Source organism: Balaenoptera ricei, chromosome 14 (assembly GCF_028023285.1).
Source record: "Balaenoptera ricei isolate mBalRic1 chromosome 14, mBalRic1.hap2, whole genome shotgun sequence".
Lineage (NCBI taxonomy): Eukaryota > Metazoa > Chordata > Mammalia > Artiodactyla > Balaenopteridae > Balaenoptera > Balaenoptera ricei.
The window spans coordinates 607,708-631,808 of record NC_082652.1 but is presented as its reverse complement, the minus strand read 5'-3'; the positions used below and the strand labels follow the sequence as shown (position 1 = coordinate 631,808).

Here is a 24,101-nt window from a genome sequence, read left to right as displayed (position 1 = left end):
TGCCCGTGGCATCGTCTCTCCATCTCCAGGTCAACTGACCAACCTTAATTCCACTTTGCTGTGTAAGGTTCACAGACTTCTGGGCTTAGGGCACTTTTGCTGCTGACCCCAGAGGGGTAGATCAGGACACCCCACTGCATGAACACCTTTCCTCTTCGCTGCCAGAGGCCTTGGAGCTGGGCCAAGTGCAAGAGCTCACGCCCTGCTGGGGCATGGTGCAGTGGGCACGGGGGCACATGGGCCCGCAGACACCCACCCCTGAGGTAAAGCCACCCCCCAGCCTGGGAGTCAGGGCTCTCCCGCCAGAATCCCACGTCCCAGGACCAGTCTCTGCTGCTCTCCTAGAGGAAGAGCACGTCTTGGCTAAGCCCATGGACCCCAGGGTCAGACTGCCAGGTTTCCAATCCCAGCCCTGCCACATACCAGCTCCGTGGCCTCCAGCATGTCACCTCACTTCTCTGTCTCAGTTTCCTCATCAACAAAATGGAGGTGACAATAGTGTGTCCTCAAAGGATAGGCGTGAGGGCCCAGTGATTTCATGGTTAAAAGCCATTCAGCACGGTGCCACATACGTGCTGTTTTTATGGCAGGAAACGGTTTCGTGGTATGACGTTTATGGGGGTGGGGTAAGGGGAATACATGTAACTGGTAAATAATTCAAACAGAACAAAAGGACTTAAAAGCCCCACCTAGAGGCTGGCACCGTTGGCCATTTCTTCTTTACGGTTGGAGATTAACTGTGGGCTGTGTAAGTGCATGTGTCTGCCTGTGTTTTGCCGCCTTTTGAAAAGGGAGCGCTGGCCCCGTGCCCGCGGTTCTGGAGCTGTGTCCCAGGGTCCTGTTTAAATGGCTGTGCGCTTCCCCGCTGAATGGACCCGCCTCTGATCGCCCAGCTTAGGGCAGGCGTATGCAGGCCCTGAACCTGGGCTCTAAGCTGTGGGTCCCTGGATGCCTCAGGAGAGCTGACCTCCTGGTGCCCCTAGCCCCACAGCAGCTTAGAGGTGGGCTCTCAAACTCCTTGCAGGAGCCCCTCGGCCCCCTTACCCTCCGTGGATTTTTTTTACAGCAAGTTTCATGATTGGGAGTTGTGCTGCTGGTGTCCTGGTGTTGCACCTGCGCGCTCTGGAATGTTAGGTGCCACCCCGTGGGCCTGGATCGGTGTGGGGCATATACTCGGCCTTCTCAAGGGGCGGTTGTTCCCCCTGGATCTGAACTCGGTTTGGGCCCACGGAGCGGCCAGGTGGCTCCGGAGTAGTGGTCAGGGTTGGCGTGTACTGCGTAATTCGCAATTACAGTAACTACTTGGACCCCTTCTCCCACTTTGCATCCCCATTTCGCAGATGGTGAAACTGAGGGCGGAGCTTACATCGGACAGATGTGGGGGCTCTGTTGTCCTTCCTTCAAGTCCCAGCTCCTCGACCTCGCCGCTCCGTGACTCAGTTTCCCCCTCTGTAAACTGGGCGTAGGAGCCATGCATATTCGTTGCTGTGAGCGTCGGAGTAGCCGGCCCATACAGCGTTCGGTACAGTTGGCACCGCGCGCCCAGACCTGGTGACGGGGATGGGACGGCGAACGCTTGAACCCAAGTCCGCGGCCCCGTGCGGGCAGATCCGCGCCTCGGGGCTGGATTAATCGGGCCTGCCCGCGCCCCGCCCCCGCCCCGCCCCGCCGCGCTCCCTGGCCGCCGCCTGCGCGCTAGCCAGCAGTGCGCCCGCCGCCGCCGTCCCCGCCGCCTGTGGGACACGCGCCGCGCCCGACGGCCTCCGGGAGCCCGGTGCGCACCGAGAGCCGCCCGGAGCGCGCCGAGTCGGCGCGGCGGACATGCGTGCCCCGCGCGCCCCCGGCCTGGGTTCCGGCTAGGCAGGGCGCCACGGGAGAGGGGCCACCTCGACGGGCCGAGGCTGGCGGGGGCCCGCGTCCATGCCGCCCAGCTTCGACTCCGGCTCCGGTACGAGGACTAGCGGCGGTCGCCTGCAGAGCGCGCCGGACCCGGGGCGCCCGCGCGGTGAGTGAGCGCTGGTGGCTCCGGGGAGGAACTCGGGACTTCGGGGGCCGGGGTTGGGAGAGCAGCCGCCCCCTCTAGAGGAACGGGGAGCGGGAGAGGCCCCCGGCGCTCTGCTCACTCCGTCTCTCACGGGAGCCGGACGCGCGGACACCCCACGTACCTCCGCCTGCGCCCGTGGGGCGCACGTGGCGGCAGACCCGCAGAGAGTCCTGGGCCTCGGCCAGGGCGCTGGGGGGCCCGCGGCGGAGGCGGGGCAGGGCGCTGGGGGACGCGCGCCTTTGTCTGCGCCCTGGCGCGGGCTCGGCCGCCCGGGTTCCCGGCGCCCGCCGCGCTCACCTGCCCGGAGTTGGAGCTCTTTGTCTGGGGCGGGGCGCGGCCGGCGGAGTCTGTGCCGCGTGTCTGGGCCGAGGCTGCCCCGCAGGTCGGGTGTTCGCAAACAAAGCGCGCCTTGACCTCCGCCCGCGGCCGGGATTGCGTATCTCCGGGGAAAGAGTGCTGACCCTGACACTCTCCGTACGGAGCGGGCGCCTTCCACGGGGACCCTGAACTTGCAGCCCGGGGACCTCCAACCTGGACTTTGGCCTGAAGTGACCCTTTTCTTTCACACCCACACCGGCTCAGTGCCAGGATTGGAGGGTGCCGGCGCTGCCTGGGTCAAGTCCCAGTGGATAATCCTCGGGAAGTTATTAGCACAGATCTGGTGGTTGCGCTAGGGCTGCCCACCCGCCTTGGGTCAGCTGGCCGGCTCCAGACCCCTTGTCCTGGAAGGGAAAGAACCGAGGGACCTCGACCTGGGCCAAGTCCCAGCAGGGGTGGCTTTGTGCCTGTGCTGGGAAGGGGGCTGGAACCTGAGCCACGGCCCCAGAGGTCCTGGGAGCTAAGGGTGCCTGTGGGTGTTTCTTGAGAGCCTTCTCCAGTGGGCCTGGCCGTGCCTGGCCCGGTGTCCCGGCCCTTGCCGTGCGGTGGAAGCCTGCCAGGTCCCTGCCCACGACCCCTGTGGGGACTTGGATCCCTCAGCTTCCCTGAGCAAACTTTAATTTGGGCAGTGTGGCTGTGAGGACCGGACAGACAGGGGACAGTGGCCTTCCCACCTGCCTCCCGCCTTTGCCCGGGCGGCATCCCAGGGGTCGGCAGGGCCAGGGAAGACACTCCCCGTCGCTGCTCCTCGCCCCCCTCCCCTCCCCTCCCTTCTCTGCTCCCCATTCACTTTACCAGTGTCTGGGGCGCCACCTCCTGGCTCTGGGGTCCAGTGCTCCAGCCTGGGGCCTTGAAGCGAACCGGAACTGGCCTGGCTGGGTCTCCCGGACAGGGCAGGGGCGCCTGCAGCCTTAACTGGACTTGCTGCTCTTCCTTCCACCCCCAGTCTAGGACCGAGGGCAGTCCTGCCCCACAGGAGCAAACGCATTTTCTCAAGAGTGACGCCTCTACCACGTTCCTTTGCAACACCAGCCTTGGTGGGACGGGCGCCCTGCTGTATCAGAGGAGGGCTCCGGTGAGGGCTGGCACACACGGGGCAGCTGAGGCAGGTGCTCGAGGCCGACCTGCCATGGAGTAGCCCCCTCCCCCTCCCAGTGGCTCAGCGACCACACCCCTGGGAGCTGATGACAGCTTGCAGGCTGAGCTCACTCCCTGCACCTGCTGATGGCACGCGATAAGGCACTGGGGTGGGCTGCTTGCGCGGTCAGCACCACCGCCAGGCCCAGAGGGGCTGTCGGTGCCTCAGGTAGTGGAGAACTTAAGGGGGCGGTTCCGGAGAGCAGAGTGGCTGCCGCTGCTCTGGTCCATCTCATTTGGGGGGGCGCCGGCCCTGCCCACTCATGCCCTTCTCCCGCTGGTGCAGGGCAGCAGGCGAAGAGGATTTAAACGTGCGCCAGTGGGGGCGGGGCACCCTCAGGCTGACGGGGTCTGGGAAGGCCTGGGGGGGACTTGGCCGAAGCCACTGGGTCAAGGGCCCAGACAGGCCGGCCGGCCACACCCTTTTGGGGGCTGGGGGAGAAGCTCACACTGTAGTTTGGGGCAGTGGGAAGGCACTGGAGTGCTTTCAGTCCAGGGTGACTTGTTCTGGTTTGGCTTTTAAAGATACTCTTGGCTGCTGTGTGGAGAATTAATTTGTGAGAGTGTTAAGGAGACCAGCTAGTAATTAAGCAGCTGTCACTCGGGCTGTGTGGCCTCAAGTGGGAGTGGCAACAGGACCCCCTCCTGGGGTCGTGGCGAGGGTCCAGTCCTGTTAGGCCTGGGGGTCTTTGGGTGGGAGGATAGGTGACTCATGGGCCTTTGCGGGAGGATACAGGGCTCTGGGGGCACCTGGCCTCACGCCTGGACACGTGGCCGTAGCTCCCAGCAGAGCTGGGGCCGTGCCTGGTGCAGAGTGAGCGGGCGTGAGGTGTCCCCATCCTGACCCTGAGGGGTGGGCGGGCTGGCACTGCTGACTCTGCCATCCTGACCCCGCAGACCCCCAGCTCAGGTGGGCCCCTCACCCACCCATCCCCCCACCCCCACCCCGGGGTCTCCCCGGGTGAGGCCATGATCCAGGCTGCTCACCCCGCAGGATGCCTCGGGAACACCCTCAGGAAGAGGTCAAGGCACAGCCTCCCTGCAGAGGGCACCCCGGCCTCAGCTCCCTGCTCCCCTGGCGCCCCGGTTAGCAGACTCCCCTCTGGTGCGGGTCCGAGTCCAGCCCGGGGAGCGTGGGCCTGTGTTTTCGGGCTGCGTTTGCCACCTGTTTTCTTCCCAGTGCGGGGTTTCGGGGCGTGGTTAGGCAGGTGGCCCCAACCCAGCACGAGTGTAAGGGGCACAGCGGTCTGTTCAGGGTTCGCTCTGCACGTTGCCGTCAGCAGGCCTGGAGTGACACGGGCCCGGGGAGCCCCCGTCCAAGCAGCTCCTGCCCTTTCCCACAGACCCGGGCCCTGCCTGTGCTGGGCCTCCCGTGGGCGTCGCTGTCTGGGACTCTTGTTTCTGTTCTGTTCACCTGTCAGTCTGTTCTCGCCTCAGTCCCCATCTCATGATTGACTTTCTTGCACCACAATTTACACGCAACAAAATGCGCCTGTTTTAAGTGTACAGTTGGGTGCGTTTCGACAAATACATACCACTACATACCCCCACCGGAGTCCGACAGAGAACGTTTTCATCACCCCAGAGAGCTCTTTCATGCTTTTTTCTTTAAGTTTTTTATTTATCATGATGAGATACACATAACAAAATTACCATCTTAACCATTTTAAGTGTACAGCTCGGGGCATTAAATACATTCATATCGTTGTGCAACCATCACCACCATCCAACTCCAGAATTTCTTCATCTTGCCAAACTGAAACTCTGTCCCCATTAAACACTAATGCCCCCTCCCCTCCCCCTCCCCCAGCACCCACCAGCCTGCTTTCTGCCTCCATGGATTTGCCTGCTCTAGGGACGTCATGTAGCGGAACCGCACAGGATTTGTCCTTTTGTGACGGGCTTACTTCACTGAGCATAGTGCACGCAAGGTCATCCACTTGCAGCATATGTCAAAGTTTCCTCCCTTTTTAAGGCTGCATAATATTTCATTGTGTGCATACACCACGTTTTGTTTATCCAGCCATCTGTTTATGGACACTTGGGTTGCTTCCACGTTTGTTGTTTTTTGGGGTTTTTTAAATATTTATTTATTTGGCCCGCGCCGGGTCTTAGTTGCGGCACTCGGGATCTTCGTTGCCATATGTGGGATCTTTCTAGTTGCGGCGGGCGGGCGGGCTCTTAGTTGCTGGCATGTGGAATCTAGTTCCCTGACCAGGGGTCGAACCCAGGGCCTCTGCATTGGGAGCGTGGAGTCTTAGCCACTAGACCACCAGGGAAGTCCCTGCTTCCACGTTTTGGCTATTGTGAATAATGCTGCTGTGAACACGGGTGGACAGATACATGTTTGAGTTTCTGCTTTCAGTTCTCTGGACATATGCTCCCAAGTGGGATTGCCGCATCATACCGTAGTTCTATGATTGATTTTTTGAGGAACCTCCGTACCGTTTTCCACAGCGGCTGCGCCGTGTTCCAGTTTCTCCACATTGTCCTCGCCAGCCTTGGCTGTTTTCTGTCTTTCTTGACAGTGGCCGTCCTGGGGGGAGGCCTCATGCCCTTTGGTACTCAGTCACCCCACGCCAACAGCAACCACTGTCTGCTTTCTCCCCAAGGAAGTCCACGATGGGGGCATCGGGAGACGCTGGGAGCAGAGTAGCGGCGCCCAGGGCAGGGGGAGATGCGAGGATTGGGGCGATAGCTGAAGGGCATGTGGTTTCTTTCCGGGGTGCTGAGAATGTTCTACAACAGGTGGAGGTGATGGTTGCCCACAGCTGTGTGCCTTCAGTGGGCGTGTTGTATGGTACGTGAATCATATCTCAGCGAAACTGTTTTAAAACAACACTAGCTAGGGAGAAAAGATCTGCTCAGAACAGCCTTACAGGCTTGCGGCTGTGAACCGGCGGGTGGGCCACATCCTCATCCTGACGGTCCTCACCAAGGCCCGGCACACACAGGGGCGTCTCCCCCGGAGGGGAGAGGCCGAGCGGCCCAGGGGCCCATCAGAAACTGCCACGTTCCCTCCTGAAGTGGGTTGAGCCCACTCCACCCTGGACACTCAGTGCATCATGGTGGCCGGGGTCCCCAGACCTGTGACTCAGCATGTCTGGGGCATGGCACGTGGTGTCTTGCAGCCTGGGGCTGGGGGGCGCGGGCATCCCTACTCTGCTCCCCCCACCCTGCCACCTCCAGTGCCAGGCCCAGCGGAGCCCTCAGGTTCCTGGTGCCGGCTCCGCGGGTTGGCGCCCCGATTCCCAAGTCCTAGCTCCCCACCCAGCAGGGCCAGGCTGAGCCCCTGCGTCCCTGCTGAGTGGGGCGTCCTTGGTTCCCTGGTCACAGGCCGAATGACCTGTGTCCGAGTACTTGCAGCTGGGACTGGGCGTGGTCACCCTCCTCCATGGGGGCTGTGGGCCCAGAAGGATGTGTTCTGCCAGGCTGGGCGGCCCTTGTGTGCGCAGAACCTGCCCAGACCTGTTTCCTGGGTGCCGGGGGCAGGGGGTGAGGGCCAGGTTCACCCCAGCCCTGTAGGTCTCTCTGGCCTCTGACCCTCCTCTCTTTCTTTCAGGCGTCTGTGGGCTCCGAGAAGCTCTTTGCCCCGGCAGCCGATAAAGGTAAGTGTGTTCCTGGGCTCCTGGCCTCTAGGAAGGGACAGGACACATTCCTGAAGTCCGTGGCGGCCCCCAAGTTAGGCTCTGTCTTGGGTTTCAGGTGCAGAGCCCCAGGCAGGAGTTGGGTGCTGTCATTTACTGAGGGATGCAGCCCGCCCCCCCCCGCCAACCCCCCGGGAAAACCACAAGGAGACAAGGGAAGCTGGGAACAGGGCCAGTGTCTCGGCCAGAGCTGGGCAGTTCTGGAGCGGCGGTTCCCAAAGTGGGGTCCCTGCACCGCTGGGGACCGTGAGGAGCGCACTTTCCCCGGCCCTCCCCGGGCTCACGGGCTCAGGTGCTCTGGGATGGCCAGCAGCTCCTGGCTCGGGATGCGGCCCCGCCAGCACACCCAGGCCCTGGCCAGTGACCCCCGAGTGGCATGGCGCAGGTACCCAGCATTTCACTGTCCCACAAAGCTCTGGAGGGTGGATGCCTGGCCACGGTCCCATCAAGGCCAGGATAGGCCTTTGTGACCCAGCCTGTCGGCTGTGGGCTGTGGCCGGGAAGGGGGCTTCCCTGGGCCCAGCACAGAGAAGGGGCCCTTTTGCTTGGGGGGCTCCCTCAGGATGTGAGCACACAGGACAGGCCTTGGGGCACCCGCAGCACCATGGGTCCTGCTGGCCTGGTAGCTGGGCACGGCCTCTGCGTGCCTTGACCTCGAGAAGCCCCTTCTTCCAGTCAGAGCATTGCAGCCGAGCAGACACCTGCTGGGCGGCCCACCAGAGGCTCCAAGGAGCCAGCCATGCTCAGCTGGCATTTCAGCCGGAACTAACGTAGGGTGTATCAGTTTCAACAAATGACCGCAAACCGCGTGGCTTGAAACAACAGACATTCACCTGCTCACGGTTCTGGAGATCAGAAATCTGGAGTCAAGTGTGCGCAGGGCTGCGCGCCCTCCAGAGGCTCCAGGGGAGGGGTGCCTCCTGCCTCTTCCAGCTCCTGGTATTGCCTGCAAACCTGGGCATCCCTGGGCTTCTGGCTGCATCCTTCCCATCTCTGCCTCCGCCTTCATGAGGCCTCTTCCTCTTCTGTCCCTTACAAGGACACCGTCACTGGATTTAGGGCCCACCCGATTCCAAGCTGATCTCATCTTGAGATTCTTAGCTTGATTACGGCTGCAAAGACCCTTTTTCCAAATAAGGTCACAGTCACAGGTTTGGAGGTTATGATTCAGCAGAGTTCAGGGAACTCTGGGCCTTGAGGTACCCAGAGAGGTGGCGGGGCGGGAGGGTGATGAGTAGCAGTGCTTTTCCAGTGGCAGGAGGCTCTAGAAGGTTCCAGGCGTCTCCAGAAGGGCTGGGGCACTGGTGGCACACGTGGGGTCACGTCCAGGTCTGCATGGCCCGTGCCTGCCTCTTTCCATCCTGATGGCTGCTCTTACTTTGTGAGGGCCTCGTGTGGAGATGTGAGAGAGACAGGAGGGGAGAAAGGGCTAGCGTCCCTGGGCAGCTGTGAGCAGCAAGTGGGCTGAAGCGAGCGGCCCTCTGTTCCTGTCCTTGTTGCAGGAGTGGTGGCAATGGCCTCCTCTGTAGGTGCGTCCCTAAGCAAACAGACCCAAGGCAGAGGGAGGTGTCGCCCTAGGGAAGGAGACTTCCCAGAGGCTCCAGACCTCTCACCTCTCTGCCAGCCTGGGTCACACTGCCCTGCAGCCGCAGGGGAGTCTGTGGCCAGCTCTTCACTCAGCGTGGCAGCCACGGGGTCAGCCCACAGCCCAGCGACCTGAGTTTCCACTCCTCCTGGGGACCGGGATGCTGCCCCCTGCAGGCAAAGCGGCTCACGTGGGTGGTGCTGCCCCCCGCCTGGCCGCTGGGTATGTGACCTGAGGCCTCCCTTGTAGCCGTTTCAAAAGGAGGGTCTGAAGTGAGCAGGCGGCTGGCTGGAGCTCACGGCCCAAGGGCAGGCCCGCAGCTCGCAGGGGAGCAGAGGCTCTGGGCGGTGAAGAGGGGGGCAGTGTTGGCCCGCGGCAGCTTCCTCCCGGCAGACCAGGCAAGGCTTGTCATCCGGAAGTCTGCCCCAGGGCAAGGGCCCACAGAGGGCTTAGGCCAGGGGTCACCCGGGTGGGTCCAGAAGGAGCAGCTGCTAGCACGAGTGAAGCTCGTGCCGGAGGAAGGAAGGGTGACAGAATGAGCTGGGAGCCCAGCGCCCTGCCTGGCCCGGCTCCCTCGCGCACCTCGGTCTCCCTCTGTAAAATGGGGCCGGGACAGTCCCTGCGCTGGGATCTCCGTGGGCAGGAGGTGCAGGGACACTCCCTGCGGGTCGGCCCTCAGGGCAGGTAGCCTGGGGGGCGGGGGTACCGAGGTGTTGTGGGCAGGAGCTCCGCGCCGCGTGGCTCCCCGTCGGAAACAGCCCTGGACGGCATTCAGTGAGCCGGGACCCCAGCTCACTCCGGCCCCTGTCTCCGCAGGACCCACGCTGGGCGAGAAGTCCGAGGCCAAGGCCGGGGCGGCGCTCAAAGTCTCGGGCCTGGAGCGCAGCCGCGAGCTGAGCACCGAGCCGCCCTTCCTGCCCCCTGTGCGCAGCCCCGCGCCGGTCCTGCCCTCCGCCGGCCCCGCGCCCGGCGCCCCGTCCAGCCCGCCCGTCAAGAAGGAAGCCCCGGCCCTGCCCCGCCTCACGCCGCAGCCGCCGCCCGCGCCCCTGCAGACCCGGGCCCCGCTCCCGACGCACGTGCCTCTCCCCCCGGGCGCCTTCCCGGGCCCCGGCGCGGCAGCGCACAACGGCCTGCACAGCCTCAGGTGGGCGCGGGGCGGGGCCTGCGCAGCAGCAGGCGGGCGCGGGGCGCGCGCGGCCGGCCGGGCACTGAGCGCCCCTCCCTGCAGCAGGAGCAGCAGCGCCAGCAGCGGCGCCAGCCTGGGGCTCGCGAAGCACGCGTCCCTGTCGCCTCACGGGCCGGGCCCCCACCTCTCTACCTCACACTTGGCGCTCCGCTCGCAGGCCCAGCACCAGCACCACGCGGCGGCCATGTTCGCCGCGCCCCCGACACTGCCCCCGCCCCCGGCGCTGCCGGCCAACAGCCTGGTCATCCCAGGACACCCCGCCGGTAGGTCCGGGCGCCGTTGGTGGGGCAGCGGGGTCACTGTTCCCCTGCACTCTGGGACCCTAATCCCCGGGGGGAGGGACGCGGCCCCTGGGGAGGGGGCCAGCCCCCGAGGTCTGTATCCTTAGTGATCACCTGGCCCTCCAGACCCCACCCAGCTGGATGGCAGCCCCCCGGCAGCCCATAGCACTAGCAGGCCACCTTGCCCAGGGCAGAGGAAGCTTCCTGCCAGGGCTTCGGTTGTGCGCGCGCGCGCGCGCACACACACACACACACACACACACAGGTACAGGTGCTCACACACGCGTACACGGATACACACATCCCTTGCTCCATTCTGAGCCCTTGCCAGGCCTGGTCAGGCAGTCTGGGGCAGAGAGTTGGTGAAACCTGGAGCTGCTCCGTGGTCATGGTAGTGAGGGCTCCCGGGGCCTGCCGTGGCTCTTCCCATCCACCGTCCCTGGGCTGCTGGGGGGGCGGGGGAGGGGGGAGGGTTGAATTGTGGAGGAGAGGGGCCCCAGGTGAACAGCAGCTGGCCTGGCCCAGCCTGGCCTCTCCCTCCCTGCCTGATTCCAGCAGGGGCCCCCTCACCGCCAAATCTTAGGTCACTAAGGATTTCTCTGTGGGTCTCCAATTTTTTTCTAAAATCTTGTCGGCCTAGCTTGGGTTGGGGGCAGCTCAGTGCCCCAGGATGGGACCAGGACACTGGTCTGGGGGTGCTGGGACGGGCAGGGCTCCCCTTCAGGGCTGTCTCCGGGGGCTCCCAGGGTGGCTCACGGTGTTCTCTCTTGCCTTTAGATGCCAGCCTGTTGATCTCATTCAGCCAGCCAATCATGTATTGCCAGCCTCATTCGGGGATTCTGATTGGTACTTGGTCACAGGCACCTCTCTTACCTCCACCCTGGGGCCCGCACGTAGCGAGCGGCCACCACGGCTTGGCCTGCCGAAACCGGGAGTGCCAGCAGGTGACTATCCGCCTCGCCCCGCCGGGAGCCCGCGGCCGACGTGCCTCTCTGTCTCTCTCTTTTTCTCTTGTAGATCACGAGCTGCTCAGGCAAGAGCTGAACGCGCGTTTTCTGGTCCAGAGCGCCCCCCTGGGCCCGGGAGCTCTGCTGCGGGCGGAGTTCCACCAGCACCAACACACACACCAGCACACACACCAGCACCAACACACATTCGCCCCCTTCCCTGCCGGGCCGCCCCCGACGCCGCTCCTGCCGCCCGCCGCACCCCCGCCGGTGCGTAGGCTGCGTGCCGGCGGGCGGGCGGGCGGGGGCGGCCCGGGCGCGGGACACGCAGCAGGCACACGCAGACGCTCTCTGCACGCATGCAGGCTGACACCATCCCCTTCCGTCTGGCTGTCCGTCCAGCCCCTCCTCTCGTTCCCCCCCCCCCCACCCCGCCCCGGGTCATGCCATGAGGTTCCCCATCCTGAGCCGTTCTTTCGGGCTTGGGGAGCACCGCGTGTCCACATGGCCATGGGGCCAGTTGCACCCACGTGGGGTCCTCCGTGTCTCCGCTGGCAGCAGGGCGGCAGGTCTGGAGGCCCGACGGGACTGAGGGGCCACGGGAGCCAGGACTCTTCCCATGTTCCTGGTCCTCGAGGTCCCATCCCCTGAGCCAGCTGTTGTGGGGCAGGGTCCCCTCTGCTCCCACCTAGCTTTGCTTTGTCACTGACCAGTCTGCCAGTGGCCTAGGTGTGTCCTGCAGCCTAACCACCAGCCTTGGGCTTCATGCCCTCCCCCCCCGCCCCCCCAGTCATGGCCACAGACACCAGATGGGCGAGTCTGCGCCTCCCGTGCTGGGACCACTAAAACAGGGAAGGCCAAAGGGCAGCACCCTCGGGGAGCCTAGGGGACAGCTGGCCTAAGGCCACCAGCCTCACTCTGGCCACTGCCTGGCCCGAGGGCGTGGGTGGGTGCTTGGCCAGCGGAGGGCGTCCGCGTGGACGGAGGCCTCACTCTCTGCCTCCTTCCCTTCCAGTTTGACAAGTACACGCCCAAGCTGGACAGTCCCTACTTCCGACATTCCAACGTGAGTGTCCCTGCGCGCTCTGGGCTGTCCAGGCAGGGTGAGGGGTGTGGAGGGCGGCGGGGCTGTGCCGTGTCCATGTAGCCTCCCACCCAGCGCAGGGGTGACGGAGTGGGGACCAGAGGGCTGGGCCCAGCGTCCCTGCCCTGGGCGTCCAAGCGTCCGGCGAGGCCCCTGGAATGCCCCTCCTGCCTTCTCTTGCAGTTTTTCCCGCCCTTCCCTCCAGCCGTCCCAGGACTGCCCGCCCTGCTCCCACACCCAGGTCCCTTTGGATCCCTGCAGGGTGCTTTTCAGCCCAAGGTACCAGCTGCTCCCAGGAGGGGGGTGGGCACTGTGGGTGGGGTCTGCAGGACCGCCCCGCCGCCGCCCCCCCCCCCCCCCCCCCCAGCCAGCCCTTCCCATCCCGGGGCAGCTCCAGCCACCTTGCACGTGGTTGTGTGTGTCGTGATCCCGGGTGGCCCCCGAGGGGTCTTCACCTCAGTGCAGAACATCCTGACCCTGGGTGGGGCCCTGTGTGCCCCACGGGGCCGGGAGAGCCTGGCTTCGCTCGTTCTCACCTCTCCCGCTGGCAGCGCTCGGGGTTGGGGGTGGGAGGAGCAGCACAGCAGCGGGGTCTGGCTGGCAGCAGCACAGGGCCATCCTCGCTGCAGGAGGCCCAGGCAGGAAGCACCCCCTGAGGCCCCAGGACCAGGGACGGGGCTTGCTCTGCTCACCTAACCTGAAGCGGGGCTGCCTTGGGCCTTGGGGAAGACCCTGGCCCAGGCACGTCGGTCAAGAGCTTTTTCAGAAACCTCTGGGTAGGATATGGTGGGAGGCCAGGCCGCCCCTGGGTGGCGCCTGGGGGGTCTCGTGCCACCTGGGTGTGGGGCCTGCAAAGTCATCTCGTGCCCTGTCCCTCTCTCCTCTCAGACTTCAAACCCACTCGAGCTAACAGGCCAGGCCAGTGCTGTTCACACCCTCCTACAGAAAGCCCCCGGGGTAGGTGGCAGCGGTGCCCGTGCCTCCCTCCTTCCCTGGCGGGCATTCCCGCCACCGTGGCCCCTCGTGGAGGCCCACATAGTGCTCTCCCCCCCGACCCCCCGGGGCTGGGCTGCTTGCAGAGCCTGGGTCTAATGCTTCTTCCTCTGTCGACGGCAGGTGTCAGACCCGTACCGGACAGCAGTCAGGGTGAGTGTGTGTACGCCTGCTTGCCTCACCTTGGGAGGAAGGGGCCTGGCGGGACCTCAGGGGAGGTCCAAGGCCAGGGAGGACTCTGGGTGCCTCTTGAGTGGCCACAGGGGTGCGCTGTGACAGCAGGAATCTGGCGGGGGGTGGGGGGAGCGAGGGGGTCCTGGCCTCAAAGCTGAGCCCGTCACCCGCCCTGTCGCAGAAGCCCGGGAAGTGGTGTGCCGTGCACGTGCAGATCGCCTGGCAGATCTACCACCATCAGCAGAAGATAAAGGTGAGCCTGACTGCTCATCCTGCGGCCAGGCCCGCGGCTCAGAGGGTGCCCCTCGCCCAGGCGCTGTGCCGGGCTGTGAGGGGTCGGAGCTGGGGAGGGGACAGGACAGCAGTGTGTGGGGAACTCAAGGCCACTTCCCGCCTAGTCACCCAGGGTGACACAGGCAGGGGTTTGGGAGGCGCTGACCCTGCGGGCCTCCCCACCATCAGTCGAGTCCTCCCAGCGAGCCTTCGGCCCTGCCCCCTTCTTCCCCCCAGGTGTCTATTAGCACTTGGGCCTGCTGTGTGCCTGGGTTTTTAGCCAGGGGCAAAGACGACCAAAAGTGCTCACGGAGCCTGCGTGCTCCCTGCGGGGGGGGGGGGGGCGGGGGGACAGGTGGTGAACAGGAACCCAGCTCGAGGCCGTCCCCCTCCCGGCAGGTGGTGCCAGGCGCCCTGGCCGAGCGACACAGGGAAGTGGGAGACCTGGGGACCCACGGCTGGGGCAATGGGCCGGGGCGCTGAGGGGGCCAGGACGGACCCTGCCCTCGTATTGCAGAAGGGTCTCCATGCTCTCCTCTGCCATCTCAGATAACACGTTACCCCACGCACAATATCTTTAACTCATCACGTCCTAAATATGCTACAAAGGACCAGTCACAGAAAGGGGTTTATGACAGATTATTGTGCGTTTCAACATGCAGATGCTCAGACAGGGCCACCTGGAAGGCACAGTGAAGGAGGTGGGCAGGGCCCCCAGCTAGGGCCCAAGCACCCGCTCTGTCACTGCCATCTCGGCAGGTAGAACTCACCTAGCCCCATGCCTCCTGCGGCCCTTGTGACCCAGGGACTGGCTTCTTAGTTTTGTTTAACTTTAATAAATTTGAATCTTAATACTGAAGCTAAATCTAGTCATTGGAAAACTGGAACGACTTGCGTATGGGAATGCTTTTCCAGCCTAATTTTACAAAGTGTAAACAAAGTATTTCCAATGAAAATGTAGCATCCAAATTGAGATGTGTTTTAAGTGTAAACACACCAGCTTTCAAAAAGCGCATGAAAAGGAGTGAAACACCTCAATCAGGAACTTGTGTCATCACACATGGCGTTCGGTTATCCTGCGTCCGCTGAAACGTCGTCAGGATAAATCTTACCTGTCTCTCCGCCCGCTGGGCAAGGCCAGCGGAGCAGGTGGCGTCCCACCTTGCTGTCAGCTCACTGGCAGCCCCTGCGCACACCCTGTCCTGCAGATGCAGCTGGGCCCTCACAAACTGGACGCGGGCGCCAAGCTGGACTTGTTCAGCAGACCCCCCGCCCCGGGTGTGTTCGCCGGATTCCACTACCCGCAGGACCTGGCCCGGCCCCTCCTCTCCAGCTCAGGTAAGGCGGCCTGGCCCGTGGGCGCTGGGGTCTCAGCCGCCATGCAGGCCAGGGGGTGGCCGGGCGGAGGCATTCTCGCCTTTTCCCTCTGGCTGGTGCCGGCGCCAGAGGGCTCCGGCTGCTCGGGCAGCGTTCTTGTTTCTCCGGCCGTAGCCGGAGGGGTCTGGCAGCCCTGCCCTCCTCGAGCTTCTCCCCCCGCGGAGACTTCCCCCCCGCTGACCTGAGTCCCGCATGGACTCTGGCCAGGATGCCCTCCTCTCTGGGGCATCCTTCCCGATGTCCCTCCCAGGAAGGGTCTGGCTTTTCTCCGAAAGGTGGGAAACGGCTCCCGGAACCCCTGTGCTCGCCCCCGCCAGCAGCCGCGCCACAGCCTTGCTGTGTCAGGGTCCCTGGGACTACCCCCAGGCTCGCAGTGCTCCCAGGACTCAGCACAAGTCACACTCCAGCCCTGGCTGTATGCGTTGCAGCCGAGGGACGCACAGCAGTCGGCAAGGAGGAGGGGGAGGGTGGAAACGGGCGGGTGCCTCCTGAGCACTGCCCCGAGGGGCCCCAGGACGCAGTTCATTCCCCAGCGAGGAGCCATGACAGCAGGGCGAGGTGCTGTCTCCCAGGGAAGCTCGTGGAGACCCAGCGCCCAGGGTTCTTACTGGGGGCCGGTCACGCAGACAGCTCTGCCTGCATGGACCAAAACCCGGACTCCCAGAAGGAAAGCAGGTGCTCAGCACAGACCACCTTGTTTGCACAAGCAACCTGAGCGTCCGTGAGGCCTTCCTATCAGAGGGAAGCGAGAAACCTCCTGGAACCCGGGTTCCCAGATGCCGGCCGAGGGCAGCCGAGCAGCAGGCCTTGCTGAGGTCAGCGGCCTTGAGCCCTCGCGCCGGGGCTGCTGCTGCTTCCTCCCCAGCTGTCAGGCCCTCAAAGGACGTCACCTCCTCAGAGAGCCCTCCCTGACTGTTCCTCGGACACCTCCCCCCGCCCTCCTCCGAGCTCATGTATGCTCACCCCCACCCGCTGCCCCTTGCACGTGGACACGTGGTGCATGCGGGCAGCCCGTTGGCGCACTGGCGTGACGGGTGTGGATGGGGTCATGCTGGCTGGCCTGGTGAGCCTGGCGCCTCTTCCCAGCCCCAGCTCCACTGCCCTGATGGCCTCCAGACCCCAGCCAGGCGTCAGGGCCCTTCAGAAAGCAGAGGGCCTCCCATCTGGGCCAGAGCCCACAGGCTGTGTGGCCTGGGCCCCTCTGTGCTCCGCACCCACCCGTGGCCTCGTCGATACACCATCCTCTTTAGCCCTGGGGCCAGCTGTTTTCCTAACTTCTTTGACTCAGGGTCACTTGGAGGTGAGGTCAAGTTTCTAGTTGGGAGCTCTCTGGGAGCTAGAACCTGCGTGTGTCTGGGTGGAGGAGCCCGCCGGTGACGCACACAGGAGCGCGCCACTGTTGGGGTCCCCACAGGTGCAGGGAGCTGGAGGGACACGAGGGGGCGCCCACGTCACTGGTCTCGCCAGGCACTCACCTCTAGGCTACGGGGCGGGGCACCCTAAGCAGCAGAGTTGGCCCCCGACTCAGCCCCGTCTCCAGACTGGGCCCACCGGCTGCCCTCCAGGTTCGGTCCTGGGGGGCGTCGGGGGAGCCGGGGCTGTTGCCGCCGTGACGCTTGTGGGCTGTGGCCTGCAGCCAGGGGACGCCGCAGGAGGAGCTGCGGCCTCTGGCAGCCGTGACTCGGGCCAGTGTCCGTCAGCACCCAGGCCGCATCCACTGTTAGGTGACCGGGGCTGTAGCTCTGGTTGGAAACTCCAGGGCCGCTGGCTTTGGGAGAGCCCCCTGAAGGCTCGATCGCAGGCCGTTCCTCTGCCCTTCTTCCTCTGGGGGCTCCGCTGCTGTCAGCACCTGCCTCCCTGCTCCGCCCCCTCGGGGTCTTCCAGGCTCCAGGGAGATGAAGGCCCACCTCCTACCTGGTCACGTGCTTGGAGTGGGAGGAGCAGCCATCCAGGGCGCACCCACCCTTGGAAGGAGCCGCAGCCGAGGCCCCAGGTGCACTCCGGCCTCCATCAACCTGTCCCCCTCCCCAGGTGCTGCCCATCCCACCACCAACCCGTTCGGACCCTCAGCCCATCCTGGCAGCTTCCTGCCCACTGGTCACTTGACAGGTAGGTGTTCTTTGAGGTCCGTGCCGTCTGGCTGGCCTGTGCTGACCTCAGGGCTGCGGGGATGCAGGTGGGTGGGGAGAGGACCTCAAGAACCCGGGTACCCCTCAGATTGCAGAGGTGGCACCTGCCAGGTTCGGGAGCCACGGGGCGGGGGGAGGGTCCAGTGCGCGCGTGGAGGCCCCTGAGCCCTCGTTTCCCCCGCAGCCCCTTTCAGCAGATCCAGCGCCTTCGGGGGCCTGGGGAGCCTGGGCAGCAGCGCCTTCGGAGGCCTGGGCAGCCATGCGCTGAGTGAGTGACCGCGCCCCCTGCTCTCCCCGCGCATGCGCCCTCACTTCGCGCATGGGCACGCACCTTGTCCTCCGCGCGCGCCTGCGCGGGCCCGGGCCGCCCTGACGCCGGGCGCGCGGACCCCGTTCGCCGCCTCCCTGGGGCACTTGTGGGTCTGAGGTCGGGAATCTCCGTGTGTGTGCGCCTCCCTGGCAACCCGGCCTCACGCTCCCACCGCCACCCACCCCCCAGCTTCCGGTGGCGGCCTCTTTGCCCCCAAGGAGGGCCCCACGCTGCACGGCCTGCCCAGCCCCCGCGAGGCCTGGAACCGGCTGCACCGGGCGCCGCCCTCCTTCCCCACGCCACCCTCGTGGCCTAAGCCTGTAGACGCCGAGCGGGTCTCAGCCTTGACCAACCACGACCGAGAGCTGGACAAGAGCAGGGAGGAGCGGTGAGTGGGGCCCCTCCGCTCCCCCATCCTGCCGGCTTCCCGCCCCCGCATCCCCTAGGCAGCTCCGCCGAGTCCCGGGTACCCGGGTACCCGCCCGCGGGGCACGCTGAGCTCTGCCTTCAGTCTCCTTGGTTGGGAGGGTGTGAAGTCTGCACCCTCAGGACCGGGAAAGACTAGGGGAAGGGGGCCCCCATACCCAAGCACCTTCCATTCCGCCCGCACGGAGGGCTCTTGTTGGCGCAGGGTCTGGGCAGGCACCATGCAGGGCGGGGGTGCGCTCCCTCCGAGGCCCTGGCGGGGACCGTGGGCTTGTGGACCACAGCGGGGCCTCGAGGGAGCTTAGATCAGCAGGGCAGAGAATGCCGTTGCACGCTGCACGGGGCTGCTGAGCCACCAGGGGGACCGAGTCTGGGAGGTACGCCTGTGGGCAGGGCAGGTGGATGGGGGCTGAGCTTGTGCGTGCCCCCCTGCCCCCAGCCCTATGGGCCGCAGAGCTAGGCCAGGGCAGGGGAGGTGGGAGCCACCTTCTCAGGTCAGCGGCAGAGGCTGGGACTTGAGTGTTCTTGAGGAGCCGTGGCCCGCCACATGGACGGGAGCAGAGGAGGGCTCTCTGTCCGGCCCTTCCACCCAGGTCCTGTCCCCCCCAGTCCTGAACTTGGGGCACTTCACTCATGGGTAGTGCTGCGTGCCAGGTACTGGGGGCACAGGGTGGAGCTTGAGAGCGAGGAGGCGACCTAGAATCGGCCTAGAAGGCGGTGGGGACGTGTGTCGCCGGACCCAGGAAGGGTGCCAGGGAGCAGCCCAGGGCCTGCCTGCATCCTACAGCCAGCACTGTCACCACAGAGGGTCAGGAGCCCGGGGAGTTGCAGGTCCCCCATGGGGAACTCAGGGTCGAGTGGGTGGGGTTCAAGTAGAGTGGTGGTGGCCAGGTGCAGCACTGAGGGTTGGGCAGGGGTCTGGGGGACCTGGGGACTCCCAAGGGGAAAAGGAGCCTCGGATCTGACCCACTCAAGCCCAGCTGCTCTCCCAGCCCCTCATCAAGGTGGGGGCCGTGCCCGCTGTGCTCCCAGCTCAGAGGCAAAGAACTGTAAAGTACAGGGTGGCGCCTCGGGTGAGAACCAGCCTGCGATGGGGCGGGCGGAACTATGGTGACCGCAGCCAGGCCACACACTGCCCACGAGGAAGGAGTTGCAGGACCCTGTCCCTGCAGCGGATCTGGGGCCTGGGTGGAACTGCCCTACGTTCCTCACCGAAGGACTTGTCCTGGCTCAGGGGCTCAGCGGCCTGGGTCCCCGTGGAGCATTCTGCGGTTCTGCTGCAAAGTCGGTCTCCGTGGTGCTTGTGGAGGGGAGACGGTCGTGGGGTAACCTGCGTGGGGATGTGGGTTGTGGTCGCCACGTGTGTACGGGGTGCCGCTAGCAGTGATTCCATGGGAGCCCGGGGTGCTAAGCGTACCCCACACGCACGCACGCAAGGACTCTGAGGTCACTACGGTGGGCAGTGGCCTCGCCGCCTTGAGGTGGGAGCTTGGTGTCAGGGGAGCTCGCTGCCCGGTGTCGTGTCCCGCCAGGCTGAGGAGGGCTCTCTGTCTTGTCGCTCCCAGGGACCTCCTGGAGAAGACGCGCCTGCTGAGCCGGACCTCGCCCGCGGCCGCCTTGGGCCACCCGGGCAGCGGCCTCCTGCTCCGCGGCCAGGGCGAGCCGGGCCGGCCCGGGCTTCCTGCCGAGCGCGAGGCCGAGCCCCGCGTCAAGGAGAGCCGCTCCCCGGCCCGGGAGGACAGCGCCAAGCCCAGCAAGGCGGCCCTGGGGGACGGCCTGCGCCTGGCTGGCCTCCTGGGCCGTGAGCCGGCGAAGCCGCTCGAGGCGGCGGCCGAGCGGCCCCAGAGCGACGTGAAGGTCAAGGAGGAGCGCGGGGAGGACGGCGACGCGCCCCCGCAGCCTGGCCCGGGCCCCGCGTGCCGCGAGCGCCCAGCTTTCGCCTGGGAGCCGCTGCGGGAGGCCTACCGCGGCCCAGAGCCGCCCCGCCGCGCCCCGCTCGCCCCGGGCCCCGCCGCCCTCCTCGAGCCGCCCGAGCGCCCCTATCGCGACCGCGAGCCGCACGACTACAGCCCCGAGCGCCTGCGGGAGGCGCGCCGCGACGAGCTGGAGCGCGCCCGGGCCGCGCACCTGGACGGCACGGCGCTGCTTCCCGCGTTGGGCGCCCTGCACTACCCGCGCCTCGCGCCCGCCGCCGCCGCCGCGCTGCACAACGGGCTCCTGGCGCGGACCCCGCCGGCCGCCGCCGCCTCGCTCGGCGCGCCGCCCCCGCTGGTGGCCGCGGCCGGGCCCCCCACGCCCCCGGGGCCGCCGCGGAGCAGGACTACGCCGCTCGGGGCCCGCGCGCCCGGCGAGGCCCGCGACTACTCCCCCTCGCGCAACCCGCAGGAGGTGGAGGCGCGGTAGTGGCCGCGGGGCCGCGCCCGCCGCGTGTGCGGAGGCCCCTCCACGAACGAACGCACTGCTGCGGACTAACCTAAACGTCTGTTTCTAGAACTTAAGCACAGTTCCACCGGCCCTGGGGCGACGCTCGCTCTTCCACTCGCAGCCCGTGGAGTCGGGGTGTCATACACAGCTTTTCTGGGGGTGATCTTTAGTTTTCCGAGCTTGGAATGAGGCTACTGGAAAAAAAATTCAAGTTTGTACCTTTTTTCCCACAGGTGAGAAGCGTTTTTAATAGATTTGTATTTTTTTCAACTTTGTGCTCTTTAGACATTTAAATGAAACAAAAAAGAGACTTTTGCTTTTTAACTTTCAGTTTGGTTTTGCGATTTAATGGCCTCAGAGCCCCAGGGGGTTTTTTTGTCTTATTTATGGAGAAGAAAACGGTCATTTTGTCCAACGCACTGTGAGGTCCCCACTCAGGCCCGGCCCTGGCCCTCCCTTGGTACTTGGAACCGAAGTTACAGATATATATTAGGATAATTAATAATGTACAAAACTTTATTTGCCTTATTATGCAGAAGTGTAAAAGGGTTTCTTTTTCGGTTTGTTTTTTTAAAAAAAAAAAACACAAACTGTAAATAGTCTGTTAATATAAATATATGATGTTATTAAATTCTTAACCTAGGTAGACTTTATAAAAACAGTTTCTAGAAACTCCTCTGGTTATCTGTTTAACATGGTCACAAAAACCCACCCGCTGTCAGTTGGAAATGCCCTCAGACGTTTAACTGCGGCAGCGTCCTTCAACTATGCAAGCGGTCAGGGCGGCCGGGCCGCCGGGGGGACCACGGAGCGGCCCTGGGACGTGTGTGCTGACGGCGGTGTCCGCGGGATCCACCCCAGACAAGTAGGCTTTGGGAGGTGAAAAGGCTAAAGGCACAAAAGAAATAACTTCTGTCTCTTCTCACGGAGGACATCAGCAGACGTTTGTCTCATGTTTTCCCACCGGCCAAGGCCTTGGCATGATTTCCTTTTGGTTTCAGTCTTACTTTCGTAACCCCGTGAATGTCACCATGCCCTGTCGTCAGCGTACCTTGTTTCCTGGCATCCACACCTGTGTCCTCGGCGTGTGAGCCTTGGTTCGGCCATCTGTAGCTGTTTGCTTTGTTCGGTTCTGTATCTTCCACCCCGTGTTTCCACTGTAGACTCCGGTTATTTTAAACATTCTGTTCTCACATCAACCAATGAAGGTAAATACAGCCTTGATTTTGGATGGACAGGTGGTTGAGTGTTTTGTGGGGCTTTGTGACAGCTGGGGGTCGCGCACCCACCCTCAGTTCCCTCCCGCACCCTGGCTGCTACCTCCACCAGGGCTGCCCAGTGGAGCGCCGTCCTCGTCACCAGCCTCACCTCGCCCCGCTCCCCCAGGCCGTTCCGTTCCCCCGGGGCCGTTCAGGCTCCTCCCTCTGACCTTTGCCTGGCACCTCTCGCTTGGCCTTCAACTCTGCTCCGGTCACGTGGTCCCCACCCTGTCATCTGCCACATCTCCCCTGTATGGAACTTGTCCGCTGGGTTGGTCTTCTCTGTGCATTGGCTGTCGGGGTGCACGTCCTGGGCGGGGCGGGTGGCGGCTGTTGGAGAGGGGAGAGCTCAGGAAGGAGGGGAGCAGGGGAGCAGGGCCACAGCTGGCTGCCGCCACCTGCCGGAGGAGAAGGGCGAGGGGGCGCCTGCCCTGCAGTGGGGACCGCAGCTACTTGCGCTGAGCGCTGGGCCCTTAGCCCTGCCCTGGCCATGGTTTAGAAATGGGGCCCTGGCACTGTACCCCAAGTGGATTGGCCTCCTTGGGTGAGCAGCCAGGGCCTAAGCAGGGCCTCTGAGCCCATGACGGTCCCCATGGAGAGTTGGGGGTGCCCTTCATCCCCGGGGACAAGCTGGTCACCGTTGTGCCCTGGAGCACCAGCCAGGGGCTTCTCCAAAGAGGTTTGGTTCCCGGGGACCAGCCCCACCGGGCCGCAGTGCCTTCCTCTCTCACTCCTTGGTTTTCCCTTGTCTCAGTTGTAGCCTACACAGCAGAGCTCCAGGAGCAACCCGTCACCGAGTTCTCCTGTGATGGACTGGGGAGGCTCACGACCACGCCCACCCTGGGCCGGTCCACCCAGTGGCCTGGGCTACGCCCCACCCCACTGCAGGGTCCCTGCGGAGCAGACAGAAGCAGAGGCCCAGCCGGCCGGCACCCAGGGCTCTGGGACCCCACCCATAGGTGTAGTTGCAGGGTGGATGCAATTCAGGGTCTGCCCTTGACCGAGACCACTTGGGAGTCCAGGGATAATCACGTGAAGGAATAAAATACTTGACTTAAAGCCAAAGGACACAGTCTGCATTGAACCGTAGGGACCAGGAGAGTAGGCCTTGCTGCTTGCCTTTTCCCAGACAAGGGCCCCTAGTGGCATGTCACCTGCAGGGTAGTGTTGGTATCTGCCCTGGGGCAGGCCATCCCTAAGGGACATCCTTTTCAAGGGATCGTGTTCTCTAACGGAGTGTCAACCAGAAGGGCATGATTTTTGGTGGAGCAAAATCAATAACGGAATTCTGCCCACTGGGGAGCGCCCTCCGTGCTGGCACATCACCCAACAACGACCGTGGTCTACGCAAGTGGCCCATAGGGACCGTTGTCTGTAAGGCAGCACCAACCTCCAGGGACCCACAGTCCGTGCTGGAGTGCCACCCCCTGGGAAGCGTCTGTGAAGTTAAATGATTGTCAAATAAAATTTTTCAATAAAAGGATTAAAAGATAGAAATTATAGTTTATAAAATCCCCTAGAAGGTAAAACAAAAAGACAGTGAGTTGAAAATGTGAGAAAAGGTGAACGACTTAGACGGCCTTTCCAGGATGTCCATCATCCAACTAATAGAATTTTGGGGGGCGGGGGTGGGGGAAGAAAGCTAAGTGCAGTGGGACATTTTAAAGAAGCGATTTTAAAACATCCTGGCCAAATACCAGTCAAGAAAAAGACGTATCAGACACGCAAGGATTCAGACATACATTCATTCCCTGCGTCTTTTGTTTGCAAGCCACTGGAGGAAATATTCCAGTAAAATAAGGGTGTAAACCAAGTGAAAGAGAAAGAGAGGGGCCCAGGAGGACGCCCTCCTGACCCAGGAAGGAGGTGGGAGGCCTTGAGGGAGGCTGTGAGCGCGAAGTTTGCTGCTGTTCTTGCAGACAATTTCTCTATGTGAACTTTAGGGTTAGCTTGTCAAATTTTGTTAGTTTTTTCCTGTCACTTTTATATTGGGATAGCATTGGATTTATAGACAAATTTGGGAGGAATTGACACTTTTACAATGTTGATCCTTCCTGATCCATCACAGGACTCTCACTAATGTATTTAAGTTTCCTCTTCTGTCTCTTGGTAAAGGTTTTAATTCTCTCCAGCTGTCTCTCGCAGCTTCTCGTGTGTACTCCTAGGTGTTTCATGCTTTCGGTAAAGCTGCGTGTCGCGCTGGTCATTACGACGGTGCAGAGTAGCTCCTGGTTCGCGTGTCTGCCGTGGGTCTCGCTCCCTTCCTGTGGCATCGGTGCTGCTTGCCGAGCACCCCCCAGCCTCCAAGTGCACGGGAAGGCCGTACCACTGGCCCCCGTGGGTGGACGGAGCTGTGGGACTCGCCCTGGTTGTCGTCACCTGCGGAAAGGTATAAGCTGCTTCTGAGCAGGGGCGCTCGATCGCTGGTGTGGCACCCCCCAGGGCCT

At 63.7% G+C, this 24,101-nt stretch overlaps 1 protein-coding gene across 12 annotated transcripts in view; it reads left to right on the top strand.

Annotated features, from left to right (window-relative positions):
* FBRSL1 (fibrosin like 1) overlaps window positions 1-21,630 on the top strand; it is an 86,243-nt gene extending 64,613 nt beyond the window's left edge. For 4 of the 12 annotated variants that reach the window (XM_059893578.1, XM_059893573.1, XM_059893570.1 and 1 more), the window contains 15 exons: window positions 7,122-7,167; window positions 9,608-9,935; window positions 10,020-10,240; window positions 11,036-11,104; window positions 11,276-11,475; window positions 12,221-12,271; window positions 12,473-12,568; window positions 13,178-13,246; window positions 13,406-13,435; window positions 13,638-13,709; window positions 14,938-15,067; window positions 17,138-17,215; window positions 17,420-17,503; window positions 17,735-17,933; window positions 19,537-21,630. In XM_059893578.1, coding sequence (XP_059749561.1) covers window positions 7,122-7,167; window positions 9,608-9,935; window positions 10,020-10,240; window positions 11,036-11,104; window positions 11,276-11,475; window positions 12,221-12,271; window positions 12,473-12,568; window positions 13,178-13,246; window positions 13,406-13,435; window positions 13,638-13,709; window positions 14,938-15,067; window positions 17,138-17,215; window positions 17,420-17,503; window positions 17,735-17,933; window positions 19,537-20,374 — 2,511 coding nt within the window. In that variant the 3' untranslated portion in view covers window positions 20,375-21,630. Of the gene's footprint in view, window positions 1-7,121; window positions 7,168-9,607; window positions 9,936-10,019; window positions 10,241-11,035; window positions 11,476-12,220; window positions 12,272-12,472; window positions 12,569-13,177; window positions 13,247-13,405; window positions 13,436-13,637; window positions 13,710-14,937; window positions 15,068-17,137; window positions 17,216-17,419; window positions 17,504-17,734; window positions 17,934-19,536 lie in introns of all 12 variants that reach the window. The other 8 variants (XM_059893571.1, XM_059893572.1, XM_059893576.1 and 5 more) reach the window with 8 other exon arrangements.
* The last annotated feature ends 2,471 nt before the right edge of the window (window positions 21,631-24,101 follow it).